At 35.0% G+C, this 20459-nt stretch overlaps 1 protein-coding gene and 1 long non-coding RNA gene across 6 annotated transcripts in view; both read left to right on the plus strand.

The window, feature by feature from the left end:
- Positions 1 to 20459, plus strand: part of PHF14 (PHD finger protein 14) — a 159422-nt gene that overhangs the window by 16712 nt on the left and 122251 nt on the right. For all 4 annotated transcript variants that reach the window (XM_064411201.1, XM_064411191.1, XM_064411210.1 and 1 more), the window contains exons 5-8: positions 9172 to 9331; positions 14774 to 14885; positions 17079 to 17216; positions 19077 to 19223. In XM_064411201.1, coding sequence (XP_064267271.1) covers positions 9172 to 9331; positions 14774 to 14885; positions 17079 to 17216; positions 19077 to 19223 — 557 coding nt within the window. The remainder of the gene's footprint in view (positions 1 to 9171; positions 9332 to 14773; positions 14886 to 17078; positions 17217 to 19076; positions 19224 to 20459) is intronic.
- On the plus strand, positions 7 to 9160 carry LOC135295124 (uncharacterized). Of its 2 annotated transcripts, none has more exons than XR_010357164.1 (4): positions 7 to 2318; positions 6715 to 6858; positions 7256 to 7325; positions 8642 to 9160. It is a non-coding gene; the product is annotated as an uncharacterized LOC135295124 (long non-coding RNA). The 2 variants fall into 2 exon arrangements; XR_010357163.1 differs by lacking the exon at positions 7 to 2318 and adding an exon at positions 5853 to 5950.

The following is a 20459-nucleotide window of genomic DNA, read 5'->3' on the forward strand; positions in this document are numbered from 1 at the left end:
GTAATACAACCCTTCATTCTTGTTGCAGAAGGAAAGCATATGCTTTGCTTTTAATAAAATTTTGACTTATTTTCTTCAAACAACACCTTTCACTGCTGGTGGGTATTCTTTTGTAATACTGCATTGATATTTTTTAGTGGTGTAACACCCATCTTCTACTTGGCAATGCAAAAATAAGAACCTGTGGGATGGGACATAGTCTACAGATACTGACACAATGAATTACAGTGTGCAAATATTGGAGCTATGTACTGTATTTTCACTTTAGGATATTCTGTTAATGTGTTTTGTCTTACCTGTTTCAGTGTATGAATTCGATTGCATAATTGGGATATAAGATAATGAGAATAGGAGGCCTTCTAAAAGGAAAGGTTATTTCACGTATAATTTTGTTGTTCCAAAATGGCAGAGAGAAGGGGAAGAAGAAAGGTATTCCCCATGGCATTTATTTATTAGTGAAAACAGCTAGTCTTGAACTTCCTCATAATTTTCACTGACATTTTAATACAGGAGAATTTTGAAGTTAGAACATACTCAAGTTGTTTCACAAATTCCTTCAAAATCTGGACTCTGTGTGTGTAATAAATGTAGGTGATCTGGTTTTACAGAACAGAATAATAATTTAGGTGAATGTATGGAATTTTAACAGCTTTATGTGGAAGATCAGACTGTGTTGTGTGTTGTTGCTCTTTCTCTTGAGGTTGGAAGGTAGGGGAGATACTAACACAGAGAGGCACACCTCTTTTGTTAAAAAACAAAATCTTTGTTTCTCCATTAATCACTCTGGGGCTTTTTTCCTTGTATCCTGTACTATTTTAGGCCTTCACCCCTTTTTTTAAGTTTTCCCAGGAAAATGAGATTAAACTACTGCAGTTTTTGGAATAAAAAGAAACTAGGCTTTTATTTTTCAGAAGCATACAAGGCATTTATTTAATATGACTTCCTTAATTTAATTTTTTAAAATCTGTTTGGAATGTTTTTCTAGGTAGGAAGTAGTTTTATAAATCCCATACTCATACTTCAGTTTTCTCATGCAAGATAGAAAACTGTTTCAAAACAGTAGTTTTCATGCATTGGGATGTAGTTCCGTTCTTTGCTTGACATCACTTAGGAAACTGAGGATGGAATTTCTGTCCTGTCATTCACATGCCCTACATTGTGTGCTTCTAACTCTTGAACCTGTTGTGGTCTTTTGAAGAGCTAATCCATACTGTCAGTGGTACTTAGAGAGCAGTTGACCTAATTTATGATGAGCTGGATCACGTTCCAAGTGCCTTTGAGGGCATTAGTCAGGTCTTATTGCCTTCTAGAAGTGTTCGGCTTCTAAATTTGTGTGTCTTGTAGAATTCCTTCTTCTGTATCCATGAAGTTTTTTGGAAAGTAGTGTGCAGAATATATTTGTTTTGAAATGCAGTAACTATCTAAAAGTTAGTTTTATGCAACCTTGATAGATCTTATTTTTCCCCTAGTACAGTCTAATATTAACTCACGAGGAACAAAAAAAAGCATCTTTTGCTGATAGTTACAAATGCATGCTTGAGAATTCCCCAGACATTACATCCAGTTAATACATCCAAACTCTAAAGCTGTGGAGCGCTCTGAAAATTTTTCCATAAGATTTATTTAATTATTGTAATGATTACTAAAGTGAAGAATGATTGTGATAGAAAAATGATTCTCTGCCACTTTAGAATGAAATGATGGCAAATTTTTTTTATTCAGGAGGAGTACTTTAAAAATCCCCAAAAGGTCACACCCTCATTTTATTTAGTTTACTAAACTTCTGTCCCTACTAAAGTAAGATTATAGCTGGATTTCCTCTAGAGGAAAGTTGTTCCATAGTTCAAAAGTCACTTGAATCTTAGTGGTTTAAAATATGTTTAAAAGTAATTACTGCTCTTCTTTTTACAGTGTTCCAGGCAAAGATTCCCTGTAGTCCCACTGATACAAAGAGTGCAATTTGTGTGTTTCTTTTGTTGTCATTGCAACAAAGTAAAATAGATTAATTAAAAATATTTAATTTGTTAGTTTGTTCTGATAAGTTCTACAGTGTGTACTAGATAATTGACTGTACATGTTGGTTGATTTTTTACATTTGTGGTCGAATGTTTAGTTAGCTCTGTGCAAATAATTTTAATAATAAATACTTGACAGTGTATGTGAAGCAATTGTGAAATTCTGTTTGAATAGGTGAAGTCTAAGAGAAAAATAAGCAAGCTGTGTATGTGAAAGTAATTGATGACTGTGATATAAATGTAAATTTCCACAACAACAATTTGAAGCTGAACAGTTTGGAGTTTTACTTTGACACTCTGTGGGTATGTTTTATTTCTAGATATGTATGAATATAGTTTCAATAGAAATGGACAGTTATTTTGCTGTGTTTTTCTGTACTTGAATATTTTATAATAAGTAAACGCAAGTGCTGTTTTAAATCTGAGCTTTTTTCGGTAATTTTTTAAAATAATTGCTTGCAGCAAATAAAAATATTTCTGTTGTGTTTAAACCCCTGTCAACCACCAAGCCCAACACAGCCGCTCGCTCACTTCCCCACTGGCAGGATCAGAAGAGAGTGTGAAGTGTAAAAGCTGGAAAATGTATGAGTTGAGTTAAAGACAGTTTAATAGAGAAGGCAGAAACCATGCACACAAGCAAAACAAAACAAGGAATTTGTTTACTGCATCCCATGGGCAGCCAGGTGTTCAGCCATCTCCAGGAGAGCAGGGCCCCCTCATATGTAATGGTTACTTGGGAGGACAAACTCCATCACCTTAAACATCCTCCCTTTCCTCCTTTTTCCCTTCACTTTGTATACTGAGTGTGATGTCACATGGTCTGGAATATCGCTGTGGTCAGTTGGGATCACCTGTCTTGGCTGTATTTCCTCCCAGTATCCCATGCACCCCCAACTTCTTTGCTGGTGTGGCAGTAGGGGAAATAGAAGAGGTTTTGGCTCTGTGCACATCCTGCTCTTCAATAACAAAAACATCTCTGCATTATCATCACTGTGTTCAGCACAAATTCAAAACACAGCCACACATTTGCCCCTATGAAGAAAATTAATTCCACCCCAGCCAAAAGCAGAACAATTATAAAAAAAATGGAACCTTTGAAGCTTTAGTTTGATCCAGTGATCTTATATATACACATATGTTCAATGACTTGGAGATTTCTGCACTCCTGCCTAGTGGTCACTGACTGACCATTTACTTTTGAATGCACAAGTGGTACATGAAGACAGCCTATCATTAAGAAGTTACAGTCAGAACCAAAATGCAATGCAACTGTTACTTTTTGGCTCTGTTTGCCTAATCATTCAATTTGGCTGATTTCCAAAATAAATTGAAAAGTAGTTGAAAAGGTGATTACTGTCTAATCATATAAACATGGCTTTGAGAATTATTTTTTTACTGTTAATAGAAGCAAGTTTTACTCTTAATAGAATTGGCTTTGATCTGTACTTTGGAAATGTTTAGCCAGATCACAGATACAGACTGTATTTATAGTCCTTTGTATTCTCATATGCAGCTGCTTGGTAGTTTGAAAAATAAGTTCCAGTAATGAGTGAATGTGTTTTGTAAACACAGTGAAATCCAAGAATTTGGTTTTATTTTTTCAGGTTTCCTTTAGTAGATATGTTGCTATGGCTGCAGGTATCATGTTGTGTCCAGAAATTAGTTATAATGTTTGAGCTTTTGAGTTTTTCAGAATACAGTATTGAAGGAAGAGTCTCCTATTTATGAGTTGGATAGAAATCAATGCAGTGATGTTTACCTGCACTTAGGAAGATAAATATGCCCATTTCCTGCAATCTGATTTATTCCAAAATGCCCAAAGCAAGCTGGTGGAATACCACAGGGGTTTTCTTCATAGTTTTTGTGTGCAATTTCAAGTGGTATTATGTATGAGCCTGTTTTCTTCTCTATAGCATGGTAAATAATTATGTGGAAGGAATGCACTCCTTTCACACCCTACTGGTGTCCCACCCAGGGTCCCACATAATGATGATATTGAGAATTTGATTGCTCTTTCCCTGAAGACCTTATTTTCTCCTTCTCCTTGTTGACTACTGTTTTCTTCACTGGGAGGGGGTCCTACACCCATGACTTATACCTTGGTGCCTGAGAGATGTTTTTCTATGGCAGCCACTTCAGTTTTAATGTGAAGTTATTCATCAGCTGAGAAAATACTCCTGTGAGTCAAACCTACTTCTTCTGGGCATCAGGTCTCCCTCCTGGATATATGATGCTGCCACCTTTTCCTTTTGAGGACCTGGTGCAGCAGCTGCCTGTTCAGTTGTGGCTTATATTCCTGTTGGATTGCTTGCTTGCATTAATGAGCTCTTACATAAGGTCTTCCTTGGAAAAAGAGGGTGATAACTCATCTGGGAACAACTCTGTCAGAGCTCACGTGGAAGAAACAATATGGCCGAGAGTTAGAGGGGAGTTTTCATTCAGACCTAAAGTCATGGACCCTTAATAAATACCTGTACTTGACTTAGTGACGAGTTCTGAGATTGTGAGAAATTACTTTCTAATACAACTGTTTACCGTGTGAGGTTCATATCACTTGCATGGCCTCCATCACTTGTCCGAAAGCTGTCTTTGCACTGCAGACACTTGTCCAAAAATCTATAGTTAGTGGAGTAAATAACTGGTTTGAATTTTAACTGCCTTTAAAACTGCAAAGTAGCATATGTGTAATGCTAATTTCATACCCACTCTTACACAGTGCATTCATCTTTTAGTTTGAAAAGCCTGTAATTAATTAATAAGTCTATCAATTAAAAATGTGTTCTCATTTCACATATCAGCCTGTCCCTGTCACATCCTCCCTCTCCCCCCCAACACAAAAAAAGGGAAAAAAATATTCCCTACTGAATTTGTACCGTTCCTTTTCAGAATTTTTACTTCTGTATGAAGATAATTGTCATTTCTTTTTATAAAAGTCTTTTTTAGACACCAATCTGTCATTCTGGATAAACGCATTTGTGCTAAGATCTTGTAATAACAGGACACCTCCAACTGTGTTGTCAGTTTTTTTGATGTCTTGATTGCAGTGTGTCTGAAGTTGTCTGGCACACATCGTAGCATGTGCCACAAGTGTAGGTAGGATGCTTGCCAGTTGTTGTCCTTGGGTTAGTTGCTGTGGCTTAAAAGAGAAAAGTTCTACATTTTTTGAGCAGTTTATTTTCCATCTCCTATCTTTGTTTCTTACTGTACTTTGGTGTGTTTGTTAGAGAGTAAAAATTCTCTTGCTAAAAATGATAGTGTAGTTGCCATATGCTCTACAGTGTAATAAAATATTTTTGCATTTTAATTTTGCCCCTTACTGTGGTCTGCTGCTATCTGGTATAAAAATCCATTTTTCAAAATCATGTACTTTAGTACTCTCCATTTACTAAATAAAAATATTGTTCTGAATTTATGATGCATTAAATTATTAATATATTTGTTTTAGACTGTTGGTCCAATTAAAAATTGAATGAAATATATTTTTAATACTGCGATCTCACAACATTTAATTTTGCCAACATAGGGTTTACTATATAGTTTGTGTTTCAGAGTATATATAGATGTAGTTGGTGCATGCAGATATCCTCTTTGGTAAAAAATTGCCTTCCGAGAGAAAGAGAGGACCAGCTGCAGCCACAAAAAGAATTAGGTCTCTATATCTGTTTCTCTCAGTGGTATAAATTTCAGAACAATTGTTTTAATGGTATTATTTTAAAGTGTGAGCAATTTCTTTTTATTGACAATCACATGAAAATATAAGCTATTGGCAGAGTAAAATGGCATCAAAATCAGGGAATAAAAAGTTTGTTTTCTGTATCTAATGGCATACATTTGACAGGCAACTTGGTTGTAATCGTAATATATGGATGGCATTAATGGAACAGAAAGTGGTGTGAAGATTTTACCTTCTGAATTTCATGTGTTTAAATTCAAAGGTTAGTATTATACTAAACTGGTTTTATTGTTTAGTGTTAGTGGTGTTCAAAGAGGTGTCCGAAATGGAGTTATGATACAGAAATCTAAGAGTATGCAAACATGAGGATTTAAGGAACTTAAGTTCAAAAGGAGCTCTTAGGGGTGTGAAGACACAGACTTCAAAATTTTTGTGAATGTCAAGGAAAGACATCATGCATTTTAAGCAAAGTGTTTGAAAGTTACTTGATTTTCTTCAGCATATTTTCCAGTCATAGGGGCAGCTGGTTGACTTAATGCCAAATAGGTCAAAGGTGCACTGATATTACTTGGAACCAAACATGTCTTTTACAGGTTCTGTATCCTTTCCCCTGTTGTGCTTTCGGGCCTGAAGTAGTCACACAGTCTGTACAATTGGAGTACTTTTAGAGGGAACCTAAAGATTACCTCCTGATGCTTTTACTAAGTGAGCCCTTAGGTTGCTTTCTGTTCCAACACCAGTAATTCCCAATAATTCATTCAGAATCATTGGATTGAGCAACTTTAAATTGATCTTCAGTACGGGATGGAATGATTTACCAAGTAGCAGCTTTGTATTTGCATAACTATGCATTTTGAAGTCATGAAAATAATACTTTTAAAAAATTTTGTTAATTGGAACAAAATAATTTTTTCAGCATAGCAAAATAAGGCAGGTAATAGTAAGTTGAACCTTTGCTGTTTTCAGCATTTTTAAGGGTTCTAAAATGATATATTTAATTTATATTTATGTTCATGATTTATTTAGACTTTGGAGTATACTGAAATTGACTCTTACCAGAAGTCATTCAAGAACAATTACAAAGTATCTTCTGTGAAACCTAACTTCAGAGCCAGCAAGGTTTTGTATTGCAGCTTTGATTCAGCAGCTTTATTTGGCAGCATACACCAGGTCAGCGCCAGTCTTACAGGCTAGATTTCCTTTTCTCCAGCTTTGTGGTGGACCAGATTGTTTTGATGTTTTTATCAGCAATGGTTCATGGTAATCTAATCTGTTTTCTCCAGCTAAAGACCACCCCTTTTAGTTGTAACAGTGTGGTGTTCAGCTTTTACTAAATGCTAGTTATGTGAAAGAGTAAACATCTCCATATCTGTCAGTGTTCTTAAACTCTTTAAAGCTGTCACTAAGATTTATATACAAATTGGGGCAAAAAAATGGGTTAAAAATATGGACTTCCCCCCCCCCCCCACTTTGGAAAGTATATTTGTATTGTTATAGAAATAATGTTTAATGCCAGCACATGTGATAAGGATCTAAATAATTGCAGCACATTTGTGTTATTTTCTAGGAGGAAAGATAAAAAACAATGAGGTATAAATGACTGATAAGTATTATAAAGCAGCTATTTCTGTATGAAGGTAAGAGAGTTTGGGGAGGTCATCATTCTAATTTTAGTAGACTGATGGCACTTAGGCTAGAAGACCAAATCTAATTACTTTCAATTGGTGAAGAAGCATCAGTGTTTAAAAGAAACTGATTTTATTTTGTTGTGTGGGTTGAGGACAGTATTACTGCATCTGTAATGTTAAGAAATTTTTAGTAAGTACTTTTAAGAAAATGTTAATATGTTTTGAATTCTAAAGGAATTACTAAAAGGTTCCTCAGCTCTATGATATCAATGGGCCATGTGTTTGTACATTAGTGTTATTGCTGAAAAGGAGATTTACTGGCATCTATTCAAAATTGTGTTATTTGAATTAGAAAAATTAGTTTTGTGGAATGTTGCTTTAAGCTGATACCACATTATAAGGAAGATGGAGTGACTCTATGCATGAGCTATATGATCTTGTATATCCCTAATGAAATTTGTCTGTGAATGCACTTCTGCATGTTACTTGTCCTTTCATTCTAGGACACTTTTTATTATGAAAAGAAACATTCTGTCATCTTATTTTAATTCTTACTGATGAGGCTCATCCTGTAATGGAAGACTGTGTTTCTTAAGCGGTTCCTGCAGCGTTGCTTATTTCCTGAGTGTAGTTTCTGTATATTGTGCAGACCTCTGTTTCTGTTGCAAGGGCAGTTGGAGCACTGTTGCTATTTTATTACAGCCAGCGGGTAATGAAACAAAGTAAAAAATCATGTTGCTATTTAATTGCAGAATTGAGTAATTTTACTGCTTTGAAAGCACAAATTTTGACTTGATTGTTGCCTTAGATAAATAGCTGAATGTAATTTTCTACTAAAATCTTTACTATGTTTTAAGTGTTGACAATTAGATATTTTTTCTCCTATTGAATAGCAGCTAAATGTTCAAAACGTGGGATATTGAAAACCAGTTTTGTGGTGATTAGCTTTAGTATTTTTCTTTTTGTCATTTGTGGTGGTACTAATACAACTCTTGCTCTTGTACAAAATTTAAATAACAAATCACTTTAAAGACACTGTTTTCCTAAATTTGTGGTAATTAAGCATGCATAGGTGTCTTAGCAATCATAAAGAATGCCCTTAGTTGTATTGAGGAATGGAGAAACTGTATGACTGAGCCTAGCTATAATTTAAGACCAGATACAAATATATCATCAATCACCAGTGTGGTGTCTCAAAATTGTCAGTTTGTACTCCACAAACTATAGTTTGGTTTTTAAGTTGCACAGGAGTTCTTAAGGTCAGTTTTACAACCCATAAAGTAGGTAAATAGTCTTTTTTATTTCATGTGTCTATTCTTTTGTAGTTTATTTGCATGCTGAATGGAAAAGTGGAGTGCATAATTGTTAACTGGATTCTACTGCCGTAATGAACCTCTACAAGAAAATCCAAACACTCTTTCCTTCCATCCAAAAAATGTTCATTCTCAGGGAGAAGAGCTTGTTGCTTTTATTTTGAAATATATTTCTTTACTCAAAAAAAAAGCATTGAGTGTTTTTTAATCTTTGGTTGCTTCAGGTCTTGTTTTCTTTTCTTCCTAATAGCTAGAAGAATAAAGTGAAATAGTCTTTTTTCTTACTGTTTTGGTTGTAATCTAATACAATCACATAAAACAGATGACTTTATAGAATTAAACTCACTTGAAAATGTAAATTTTGCACTAACCATAATAATTTCAAAAGCAATTGTAAACTTTCTTTAGTATCTCAGTATTTCTCTTGAATTGTTCTCCTGAATGGATATATGTCTATGTTTCCTTCTGAAGTCATAACTGGCAAGTGGCTACTTCTACAATTGTCCCTTCTTACACTGATCTTCCATTTGTCCTGTGTGTAGGTTGCTATGGTGTTGATGGAGAGAGTGACTCTATCATGAGTTCAGCTTCAGAAAATTCCACAGAGCCTTGGTTTTGTGATGCATGCAAATGTGGTGTCACACCTAGCTGTGAATTGTGTCCCAACCAGGATGGGATCTTCAAGGAGACTGATGCAGGCAGGTAAGACTGAATAAGCGATGTTTTGAATTTGGTGTTATCTTACCTTTAAAATATTGGGTTTTTTCTTATACCTTGTAGAGACTCTGCTCAAGTCTATTGACTTTCAAATAGGATGTAAGTGGGAGGAAAACTGCATGTTTTTATTTTAGTAGAGCAAAGGACTGGGTCAGTAATGGCAGGTAATGGGAAAAAGTAGCATAATAAAATTATATTGAAGATGTGCTAAAGGTATTCAGACAGACCTTGTATATTATGATTATTTAGAATTATGAGGATTATATTCTTGATTTTTGAGAATATTCTTTACTTCTGTTTAGGATTGAATTAATGTCTAATTTGAGAATAAACAGATTAATTCTGATGATGTCTTCAATTCCTGTCATGTTTGAAAAAGAATTAAGATATATAAATATATATATATATGTTTATGATAACTAGTTATCTGTACTAAAGACAAAAGCTGTATCAGTGATCTCTGATTTATGCTTAGTATTACTAGGTTTTGCTTAGTATTACTAGGTTTTTGCAAAACCATGGCTTCATGGTTTTGTTTGGGTTTTTTTTAATTAATTGACCATGAAAATTAAGGTTTTTCCCATACATTTTGTGGTTGTATAAATTGCAGGTGTGTGGTGAAAAGGAGTTTTCAGGTGCTGCACTTTTCATAAGCTTTAAAAAAAAAGTTACACAAATGAGACAAGGTTTGTAGTGAATGGTTTTGAACCTTGGAGGTATTCATGATTTTTAAATACTTTCAGGGTTCAGATCCTTGTTTTTGGTCTGTAGTAGGTTGAAGAGTCTATGTGCATCTTCCTTATAAAGCCTTTACACAACTAAGCAAATTGTGCTTTTCCATTTGTTTTCTGTTTTGGTAATAATGCTTCTGTATGCAAAAAAAATTACTCTTAAAGACTATAAGTCAATTGTGTAACAGGAAGTGTTAGACTTGATATAACCTGGCAAATGTTATTTCAACATTTTTATTCCTGTGTTCTGCAAACAATTTAAGCCTTACATATATATAACTTCCCATGCGATCCTAGTAGAAATTATAAGTTAGCACTTTAATAATTACTTAATTTTTTTCTTGTGAAGTGGTGATATGCTTTTAGTTAACCTGGAAGTATTTTCTTTGTTATATTGGTTGTCTGTGCAGAAGCACATGCCTACCTTGGTGACAGTGGGCATTATCACAATATTTTATTATTGTTATTATATCTTCATTTGCTGGATATTGCTATTCTGGATAAGTTTATTCTCCCAGATGAAGAGGTTATATACTAGAAAACAACAGATACCAATTGCTATTTACTAGTTGACATTATTAATATGTGAAAATTCCTGTGCTCTCTTTTTATTATTTATTTATAAATTTGAATCCTCAAGGGTAGGGGACACTGCAGACTAGGGGTGGGGTCTTGGGACTGTGTCCATTATGTTTCCATTGTACTCAGTTAACTGTAATCCAACTCAGTGGTTTTCTTGATGTATTAGCAGGAAGGGACTACTAAGTAACAGATTCCTTTGCCTCACCATTGCCCTTCATCCACTTACCACCTGTTAAAAATAATTTCTCCATATGCATCAGTGCTTAAAATAACACAAACCAAACCTAGTCAGTTTCTCTTCATAATCGAATTGGAATAATTTCTCTCTTTTTATGAAAGGTGAATCATTAGAATAATGAGGTGCTTAATTTCTTAGCAGAAGCCTTTTCACATTAATCTCTCAGTTTCACATGTATAAATGTGAATTTATGAAATTTTACTTCTCAAACTGCTATTATCCAAAAATATAAATTCTGTCCTTGTTTCAGTATGGAGTTTTTCTTCCTTCCTAATCAACATCTGTCATCATTGCTCCCAGCTAAATGGATGGTAAAGTAACAAGGAAGATTATTCTTCTTTGATTACCCAATTTGTCTTAATTACAAGCTTCTAAAACATGTGCAGCTAAATAAATGAGCAGGAAAATATTTAGAACTGGTATTAAAAGCAGCTGAAGCTGCTTCAGCTGTGAACTTGACTGACTTGTATATGTTTTTTAATAAAGATTCAGGTCTGAGTTCACATATAGGTGGTTAAAGAAATGAGGCACTTATGTGCCAATCACACAGAAATGGCAGTTTAAATCTGTACTACTGCAATACTTGGGTGACATACACTGAAACATTTTGAGAAGGTCAGTATGAAGCAAGCAGCCAGCTGTTGGGTTTATCGTAGATAAACTCCTACAGAGTGCAGCAGCATTAAATACACCAGTGGAGCATGAAAAAACTGTGCAAATTAAATTGAGAAAGCAGCTGCTTGTAGATGTGTATCTTTATATTGAACTTCGGAGAGTATGTTTAGTGGGCTGTATTAAAACTTACTATCAAAAATCTCCAACCAGAACCTTGGATTTTTGTTAAGAATAATAATTGTGGAGATATGTAACTTCTGTTTATAAAGAGTTGTTCTGTATTACACACCTTAATTTAAAGGAAGAGTATAGAAAAGAAGCCCTACAGAATTCAGATGTTTTTGTTTACAAACAAGAAGTCTGTTTATCTCAAGGTTACAGGTCTCATTCTGTGTGTTGTATTTAGTTGTTTTGGGTTTTTTTTAAATTTCCTTTTATAAACAAGTATAATAGGCTCATGTCAATGAGGTATTTATTTTAGTAAATCATAATGTTTACCAAAATGTGCATTTAAGCATGTACATATGCTTTTTTTTTAGTAGAGGAACATTTCATAAAAGTATGGTAGTGATTTAGGCCAAGCTATTGCCACTCCTGGATGCAGCATGGAAGGGCAGAGGTGGCACCTGCTGCTCCATTGCTCCCCTGCAGGGATTGGTTGTGCCTCCACTGGTTCTCTGGGGAGTCAGATAGAAGATGTACTTTTCATATACTAATGAGAAGAATCTGTTTTTTTACATGTAACATCATATTAAGTTGGAGGTCTGTGGTGGCATGCTGGAGTGTTTCTGCTGTAATAAAACCACTGATGAGGTTTTCTCCCTTTCCGAGCAGGAAGAAATTGGGCAGAACACTTGAGTGTCTCAGCTTGCTCTCTGGCAGCTAGCAGGCTGCCATATTTGTACTACATTGTTTAAAGACAAGGTTGTAACTCATCTTTAAATTTTCTTTGCTTCTTCCTATAGTAACAGTGCTGTGACCAAATAATTTTGTGGATGTGAAGAATACTAGTAAAATTTGTGGAGGCGAAACAATGCAGTTCTTCCATATAAATGTGTATTTGGTATATACGTAATTCTAATTGTTTTAAGTTCATATGTTTTAAAGGGAATTTACTACTTAGCTTCCCAAATATGAGTAGCCATAGGATAAATATTTGTTTTTAAATACAAAAGGGAAAAGAATCTTGTCAGTTATGATACAAAGAATCAGTCAGTGTTGTGGCTTGTTAGATTTACTGGGAAATTTCTTACAGAGTGAAGCAATTTAATGGCTTTTAAGTAGTTTCTTACTGTTACTGGGATTTTTCTGTTATCCAGTTAATATCTTGGACTGTTTGGGGGGAAAATGGTAAGTAAATAGTCTGTTCACCAGTTTTGTGCATTGAAAGATCATTGTTTTCTTCTGTAAAGACTGAAATATAGATGTATTTTTGAGCTTGTTACTGAACCTTTCATATTTTGCTTTTTTTGTAATTTCTGTTGGAATATATGATTCATAAATAACATGAAACTTAATAAATCTGAGTGTTATAAATTCCATCATTGTAGGTCTAAGAACAGGTGATGAGAAGTGTGCTGCTTTGGGAAACCAGGGCTACATGGAGCTCCTGAATAGTTTAACCATCAACTTCAGTATTTCTCTCATTTGTAAGCAGCTAGTTAATGGCAGTAGCTGTTTTAAGTACACTTGAACCAAGGATGTTATTGCTTTGGTATAACTGAATTTTTAAAATTGACATACAAAGGAAAGAGGAGGGAGAAGAGATAGGCTGAACAGTGGTAGAAGATTGGGAAAAAGAGCACAGCAGCATGGGTGCAGATTTTAGCAGGTGGTAACAGGTCTGTACTGAATCCCTGTTAAAAGAGACAAGGGGAGAAGTGTTTCTCACATCATCATGAGTCTTCTTGAATACAGGGAGTAGATTCTATTATTTGATTAGAACAGAAGAGAGTTTTAGTCTTCACTAGTGTTACATTTACTGTTAAACAGTAATGACTGGGAAGATTGTAAAGTGCTGAATTAACACGCTTGCTGAGGCTCAAGCAGGCTATTTCAGCTTAGTTATGTCTGAAGTCTCTAGTTGAATATATATCATGTGGGACTTTATAGGTTCAAAGTGTTAGCTACAGTCTCTGCAATTGAAAGGCCATTTTCTTGAATATCTTAAAATAATTTAAAAAATAGCAATCTTGACCCTCTGCCTGTCACGGTTTTGTCCCACCTGGTGCAAGGAGTAGCAAATGCTTCCTGAATTTTGATAAAACAGTAAGATTATTTGCAGTAGTTTGTCTCAGTTAATTTGAGTCATGCATGCCGTGCAGATTTTGAGTTTGTTGCTAACTGATGGTTTGTGACAGTGAGAGCTGGATCTTTTAGAAAGTATTTATTACCAGAACAATGGAAGAAGAAGAAGAGGAAAATTTGTCTTCTGCTGCAAGGCTATTTTTGGGTAGCTGAGAGTTTCAGAAGGTTAGGGAGATGAGTGTCAAAAAGCAGTCTTGAGGTTGAAGCCTTTACCATTGTGTGACATTCTATTACTATACTCCAAGGTCCAGATTCATTTCCTACCCCTCAGGGCTGAAGATTTAGACCTCTTGCTCTCTAGATCTTTTATGGCCAGTGAAGAAGGGAACAACTAAGTAAACTAAGTCTGTTTATCTGAGTTTCAGATAGGCCTTTCTGTTGTGCTACTCAGATGTGTTTATTCCTGAATGCAAGTCATCTTGATGTTGCTTAAAACTAGTTAGTTTTGGTGATACTAACAGGTGCAACTGACAGTGCAAAGTCTGACTGATGCTGTGTTTTGAGTGCTTCATAGCTATATGCTCAGAGCTCAGTGTTGCTGTGACTACCTGTATAATTTTGTTTGTTCTCTTCCTACCCCCTGCCACATTATGAAAATATCTGTCTGCCTTAGCTTTATAAGTAACACCAAAATCTTCATACACTTTTCATGTTCCTTGAAAAGTGTGTGGAGCCCTTGGGAGAGCCATCAGAACATAAAGGTGGTGGTAGCCCAGCCCTTGATCCAGACAGGCAGAGCAATGCCAGTGCCTTTGAAAGGCCTTGCTCTATGGTTCAGTGTCTGAGCTCCTGAAATCCAAATAGGCACTCCACCCCTGCTTTTAATGTACTTTCCTTCAAGTGTTTCAGCTAGCGTCTGCAGCATTTACAAGGCACTTTGAAATCTGAAAATGGTGAGTATAATATAGGATCAAAATGTTGATAACAGTAACCTAATTTTGTCCGCTGTTTTAGGTGGGTCCACATTGTTTGTGCCCTCTATGTTCCAGGAGTGGCATTTGGAGATATTGACAAGCTGCGGCCAGTAACACTAACAGAAATGAATTATTCCAAGTATGGTGCAAAGGTAAGTTTAGAAAAGATGTAGTGGCAACAGGTAGCTGTATTTTATGGTTTTACATGTAATAGAATAAAAAGCATCTTCCCAACTTGATTTTTCTTTTTTATAGCAATTTTGTAGTGAGGTTAAGGACTGAAAATGAGATAAAGTTTATTAAATGGTTGTTATACCTCCAACCTACCTGCTCTTCCCTCCATCTTTCTATCTGTTCCCTTACCACTGTTCTCTGTAATTTCTGTCACTGTTTTTGCCCAGCTTCCCTGATTTTTTAAAGAGGTGCTAATTGCTTTTAAAGTCAGTGGCAGATTGACAAAATGTGAATGGAAAGCGAGGAGGATTCATAAGATGAGAGATGGGACGTTAAGTTGATTAAGAAAGGGGCAGATGTACCTAGAGTTTTTATGTAAGCTAGTATGCATACAACAGGCTGTTCCAAAGCAGTGTTTACCAAAATCCACAGCAGCACAGGACCCTCAACTTGAACTAATACATGGTTCTAAAGTTAAAATTGTTTTACATGTAAATGTTTTCAGTCTAGATCAAAAGTAATCATGAACAAACCACAGAAAACCATTGTAGTGGGCAGAGGACAGCACTCATTAGTTTGCTGAATACTGTTTGTTTGGCTAATGGAGACAGTGTGGAGAAGCCATATCTATCATGCTAATGTAAGGGAAGGTGATTGGTTCTAAGTCTGCAGCTCTAAAGTCTCATTTTTGCCAAGTCACTTTTGTTTTCTTTAATTTTTTCTATTTGTTAAATAGAATACTAAATGAAAATATGTAGTGCAGTTTTAAAAATGCATACAATATATAAAACAGACTAAAACACTTTGGATTGCCCATGAACAACATACCTGTGTCAGGGGGCCTGGGCCCCCTGAGGCATTTAGCCTTGTTTAGAAATGTTTGTAAAAGGTTGGGGCAAGCACCCCAGACCTTGCAAACTGTTGTTAAAATGAATCATACCCTTTTTTTTAATATCATGAGTGATGTATAGGATCAGGGTAAAGAATTTGGGCATCTTGTCTTGCTGTGAGTAAGGTGAAAGTGACCTGTACAGGTGAAGAAGACTCATTACTGTTGGAAAGCTGTAAATGTTGTTTGCTATATTAAGTGTGGAAGTTAACAGCTTATTTTGTTCCGTTCCCCCTTCAAAACCAGCTTAATATAATAGGTTTTTTCATTTAATTTCTTCTCTTTTAGGTGTTGCAGCTACACAACTAAAGGGTGCCCTTCAAGTGTAGCACATGTGGTGTTTTGAGATTCTTCAGTCACTGAGTTTTCCTTACCATTCTGTTCTTTTGTTTAACTCCCTGCATGGAGATATTTTCTCTAGGTGATAGATAACTTTGCTCTCTATTCAGCAAATAGGAGTCTAGGAAATGCATGCCTGTATAATTTTAGACCATCTTTATGCACTGAATGGCAGCACTGCTCAAGCAGGGCATGTTCCCATTTCCTGCTTATCTGCTCATTTCTCTAGATTGCTGGCACAGGGATTTGGTCTGAAATTGTGGTGAAAGAGACTGAGGAATTGATCTGACTGCAAAATAAGTTAATTGCTTTTTTTTTCCAGGCCATATTTAGGGATGTCAGTTGGTTGTTTTTCAAGTGACTGTGTCTAGAATGCACATATCTGAAGCCACATTTAATTAAGTGAATCACAACCTTCCTTACTGATATTTATGATTTTTGAGTATTTGTTTGTGCCCTGTCACATATTTACTCCTCAGTAATTGCTTATCAAAGGACATGTACATAATTATCTATGGTTTTCAGTCATTCAGAGCACTGCTCTTTTATTGTTGTTTGTCCTCTGAACTCATTGAGCATGTGCTGAGGAGTGGAGGTTTTTTTATATCATGGTTATACAACTAATTGTGTTTGAATTGCTTTGGTGGTATTTAGTTGTTTTGTTGAAGGGGAGTGCAATACATGGAGGTTCATATAAAAATTCATCCAGCATGCTGTTTAGATTATTTAAGCACTTTAACATTGTTGAAAATGAAATTAATAGTGGGAGTTGAAAAAGCAGGAAGCTTTAAGTAGTGTCAGCCATTGGGAGCATACTTGGTTTCTGTACCACACATGAGTCATGTACCAGTTTGGTTTTTATATATATGACATAAATTATCAAATATTAGGCAAAGTGCACTTGAAATATTTACTGTGGCCTTTTCCATTCTTCTTTATGAAGGAGTGCAGCTTTTGTGAAGATCCTCGTTTTGCCAGAACTGGTGTATGCATCAGTTGTGATGCTGGCATGTGCAGAGCTTATTTCCATGTGACCTGTGCTCAGAAGGAAGGCCTCCTCTCAGAAGCAGCAGCAGAAGAGGTAGGTATGGAAAGGGTAGAATAAAAGATCTCTATTGAAAGTTTATGGAGGTGACCTGAAATGGTAGCTTTTTTGTTCACAGGTCCTGAACAAAGTTTTTAAGTAGCTAACAAGTAAGGGAGTAAGAGAACTGTACAGGGAGAGCCCTTCACCAAATTGTCCAAATCTGAGCGTCTTTTGAAACTGACTGGAAAAAGGGATAGAGAAAGTTAATGCAGAAGTTGGCTTAATAGACTGTCAGTCAATACAGACAGGGATTCTATTTCCTAAACTTCACATAGGGTGACATACTGACCTAGCTGTTTGTGTAGTAGAGTAATCTGTTTCATACCGAATAGGAAACTTGAGACATTAAAAACATTTCTAATGCCACTTTTTCATGCATGTTTTCCTGTATTCACTTCAAATTCTGGTACATAGATATGACTTTCCTTGTCATAACATTAATCTTGGGTATCAGAATAAAAAGCAAGTATTTATAACCTCCTGATACCTTCTTAATATCTTTTCTTAACAGTTTTTTTCCCTGTAATATGATCTAAAGCAGTTCAGATTTGAAGTTTCTACTTCCTGATTCATTTTTATGGTATAAGTACTTTTAGGTTGTCCAATTTCATCCTGATAAATATCATTTGGATTAAGCCTGTCATGTTCATAGCTTCACAATTTAGTTCTTTGCCTTAGGAAGTGGCACAGGTAACACAAAAACAAGCTTTATTTTCACTGTTGATATTGACACTTTCGTTTCCGAAAACAGTGGACCACTAAGGGATTCATCAAGGAATCACAAAATAATTTCTTCTGTTGGACCAATAAATAGGAAGATAGCACATTGTTGTTGTCCTTAATAGATTATGTGTAAGGTTGAGTCTTTAAATGCCCTATGTGAATTTCCTCTGGATATATGTATTTGCTTGCCTTTCCAACTTAAAATTTTGTTACATGTTGTCTGTTGTCAAATTTTTAATCAAGGTCTCACACAATCTCATGTTAGGGCACAGCTAATTTTTGAAGTAAGCTGTCTCATGTGAAAATAAAATATGCTTGTAAGGAAAGAGTAAGTTTTATTAGTCTGTGTTTTATAAGTGGAATAAAGGGAAATTTGATAGGCAGGTAATTTATTAATATTTTATTACTTTATGAAGGAAGACTGCTTTAAGTTTTTCTTAGTCTGTAGATTTATGATGTTGTTTGTACACTTTTGAAAGTACAAAGGCAATTAAATGTATTTCTCAAACCATGTCTCTTCATGGTTCAGATATTTGTAGTCTGTTTGCGGGGTTTGCAGATGCTGAAAGTTGCTATAAACCTAGCCATGATAGTGTGCAGATATGATGGAATGAAAAATGGGAAAAAAATCATCTGAGAGATGATAAATCATGTGAGGGTATAGCCACCAAAATGGTTGGAAAAATGTTAGAGAAACCAAATATATTGCTTTTGATAGTATTCAGAATTATTATGCACTTGCAGGATTTAATTTAAAAGGCAAAGTGAATCAACAGGAAATTAATGCATGTTATATGTTAAAGGGATTTGTACTTAGCAATTTATTTTTCTGGGATTTCTTTCCTGGGAATGCAGATATAGTACAGAAATTGACTAGGAGAGAGTTAAATCATTAATGCATTTTAAAATGTTTAGAATCATGCAATAAAAACAATGGAAAACACCCTATATGGTAATTTACATCAACATGACAAGATTGATTTTGAAACACACTTTTTAGTTGTTTTTAAAAACATGCCTATTTGAAAATGTGAACTAATCGCCAGAATGTTTGTGCTGTTCAGAACCCTTTGGCCTTACTTTGTCTCACTCTTATTTTCATTCCTTCCCCTTTGTTTTTTTCTGAAACAGGATATAGCTGACCCTTTTTTTGCTTATTGTAAACAGCATGCGGACAGGTTAGACAGAAAATGGAAGCGGAAGAACTACTTGGCTTTACAATCTTACTGTAAAATGTCCTTGCAGGAAAGAGAAAAGCAGCTTTCACCAGAAGCTCAGGTATTGTATTCATGACACAAATGCCTCTGTACTAATAATCCACGTTAAACAAGACAGAAATTAAGAGAAGGTAAAAGTTATTATAGTAGAAAATTAAATGTGGAATATATTGATAGTGCTTGGTCATTTAACAGCGCACTGAGCTGTTTGTAGGGTTTGGTCTCTAAGAACAATTATCTCTATATATGATGCAGTTATATTTCATATATATTATATATCTATTTCAATAAATACCAAATATCTGTGCTTGTCTGAATTGAAAAATATTACTTTGTTTTTGAGGTAAAAAGTTGATAATTTCTTTTTCATTGTAATTCATAGATTTTGTTTAATATTTTCTTCAAGATTCTCAAGAAAAAAGGCCAGAAAAAATTAGACATTTCTATTTTTATCTAAATTTCCAATTTTGTAGGTCTAAGTGGAATTCTGTGTACCAGTTGTTTTCATAGTAAAGACTTCCTAGGAAAAGAAATAATGTATGCAAAGAAGTGAGTCTGTGCTACTGTGTGGGAGTTGTCTGAAAGCCTTAGGCAAGTCTGTATCCCTGTCTAGTGACAGATCCATTTAAAACTGTTTAGTTACTGCAGAAGCTCAACTGATAAAAGTCGTGTTGATACAAAGGTTTCAATTCCTCTGAGGGAATCTGCATACTTTCATGTTTCAATGTGTGTCCTTTATTTATCTTTTCTGATTCTGAGGAATTTCTAGCATAGTTTGCTTCACTGCTTAGACTGAACTACGTTCCATGGAAGAATCACACCTGTGCAAAAAAGCAGCTTGTTACCTAAACAAAACTTGCCTGATTTATTTGTAGAAAGTAGCAGATGCTGTAAATAATGGAAATTATTTATGGGCCAAGATTATCTGCTTTTTTTCTGAAGTGAGAATTATAGTGTAATGATAAGAAAATATTGTTTCATATTATCAAACTTTTATTTTTAGAAGTCTTGCCTGTCCAGTTCTTCAGAGATTTTTGAATAGGAGAATATTAATTTAAAATGACCTATGCTGTTGAGAATGAGCATGAGCAAATTTGTACCGTAGAAGAATTGTGCATAAAATATTTTTTTGGGTATTGAACTTCATGTAGCTTGATTTAAAACTGGTTTCATAATGCTTGCTGAATATACTCAGCTCTCAGTTATGTGAAATGTACCTGTGTAATGGAGACATTACAATAATATGAACACTGCCCAATATGATGGTAAGTGCTGGTTGTGCAATATCAGTTTGGAT

This window comes from Passer domesticus, chromosome 1 (assembly GCF_036417665.1).
Source record: "Passer domesticus isolate bPasDom1 chromosome 1, bPasDom1.hap1, whole genome shotgun sequence".
Lineage (NCBI taxonomy): Eukaryota > Metazoa > Chordata > Aves > Passeriformes > Passeridae > Passer > Passer domesticus.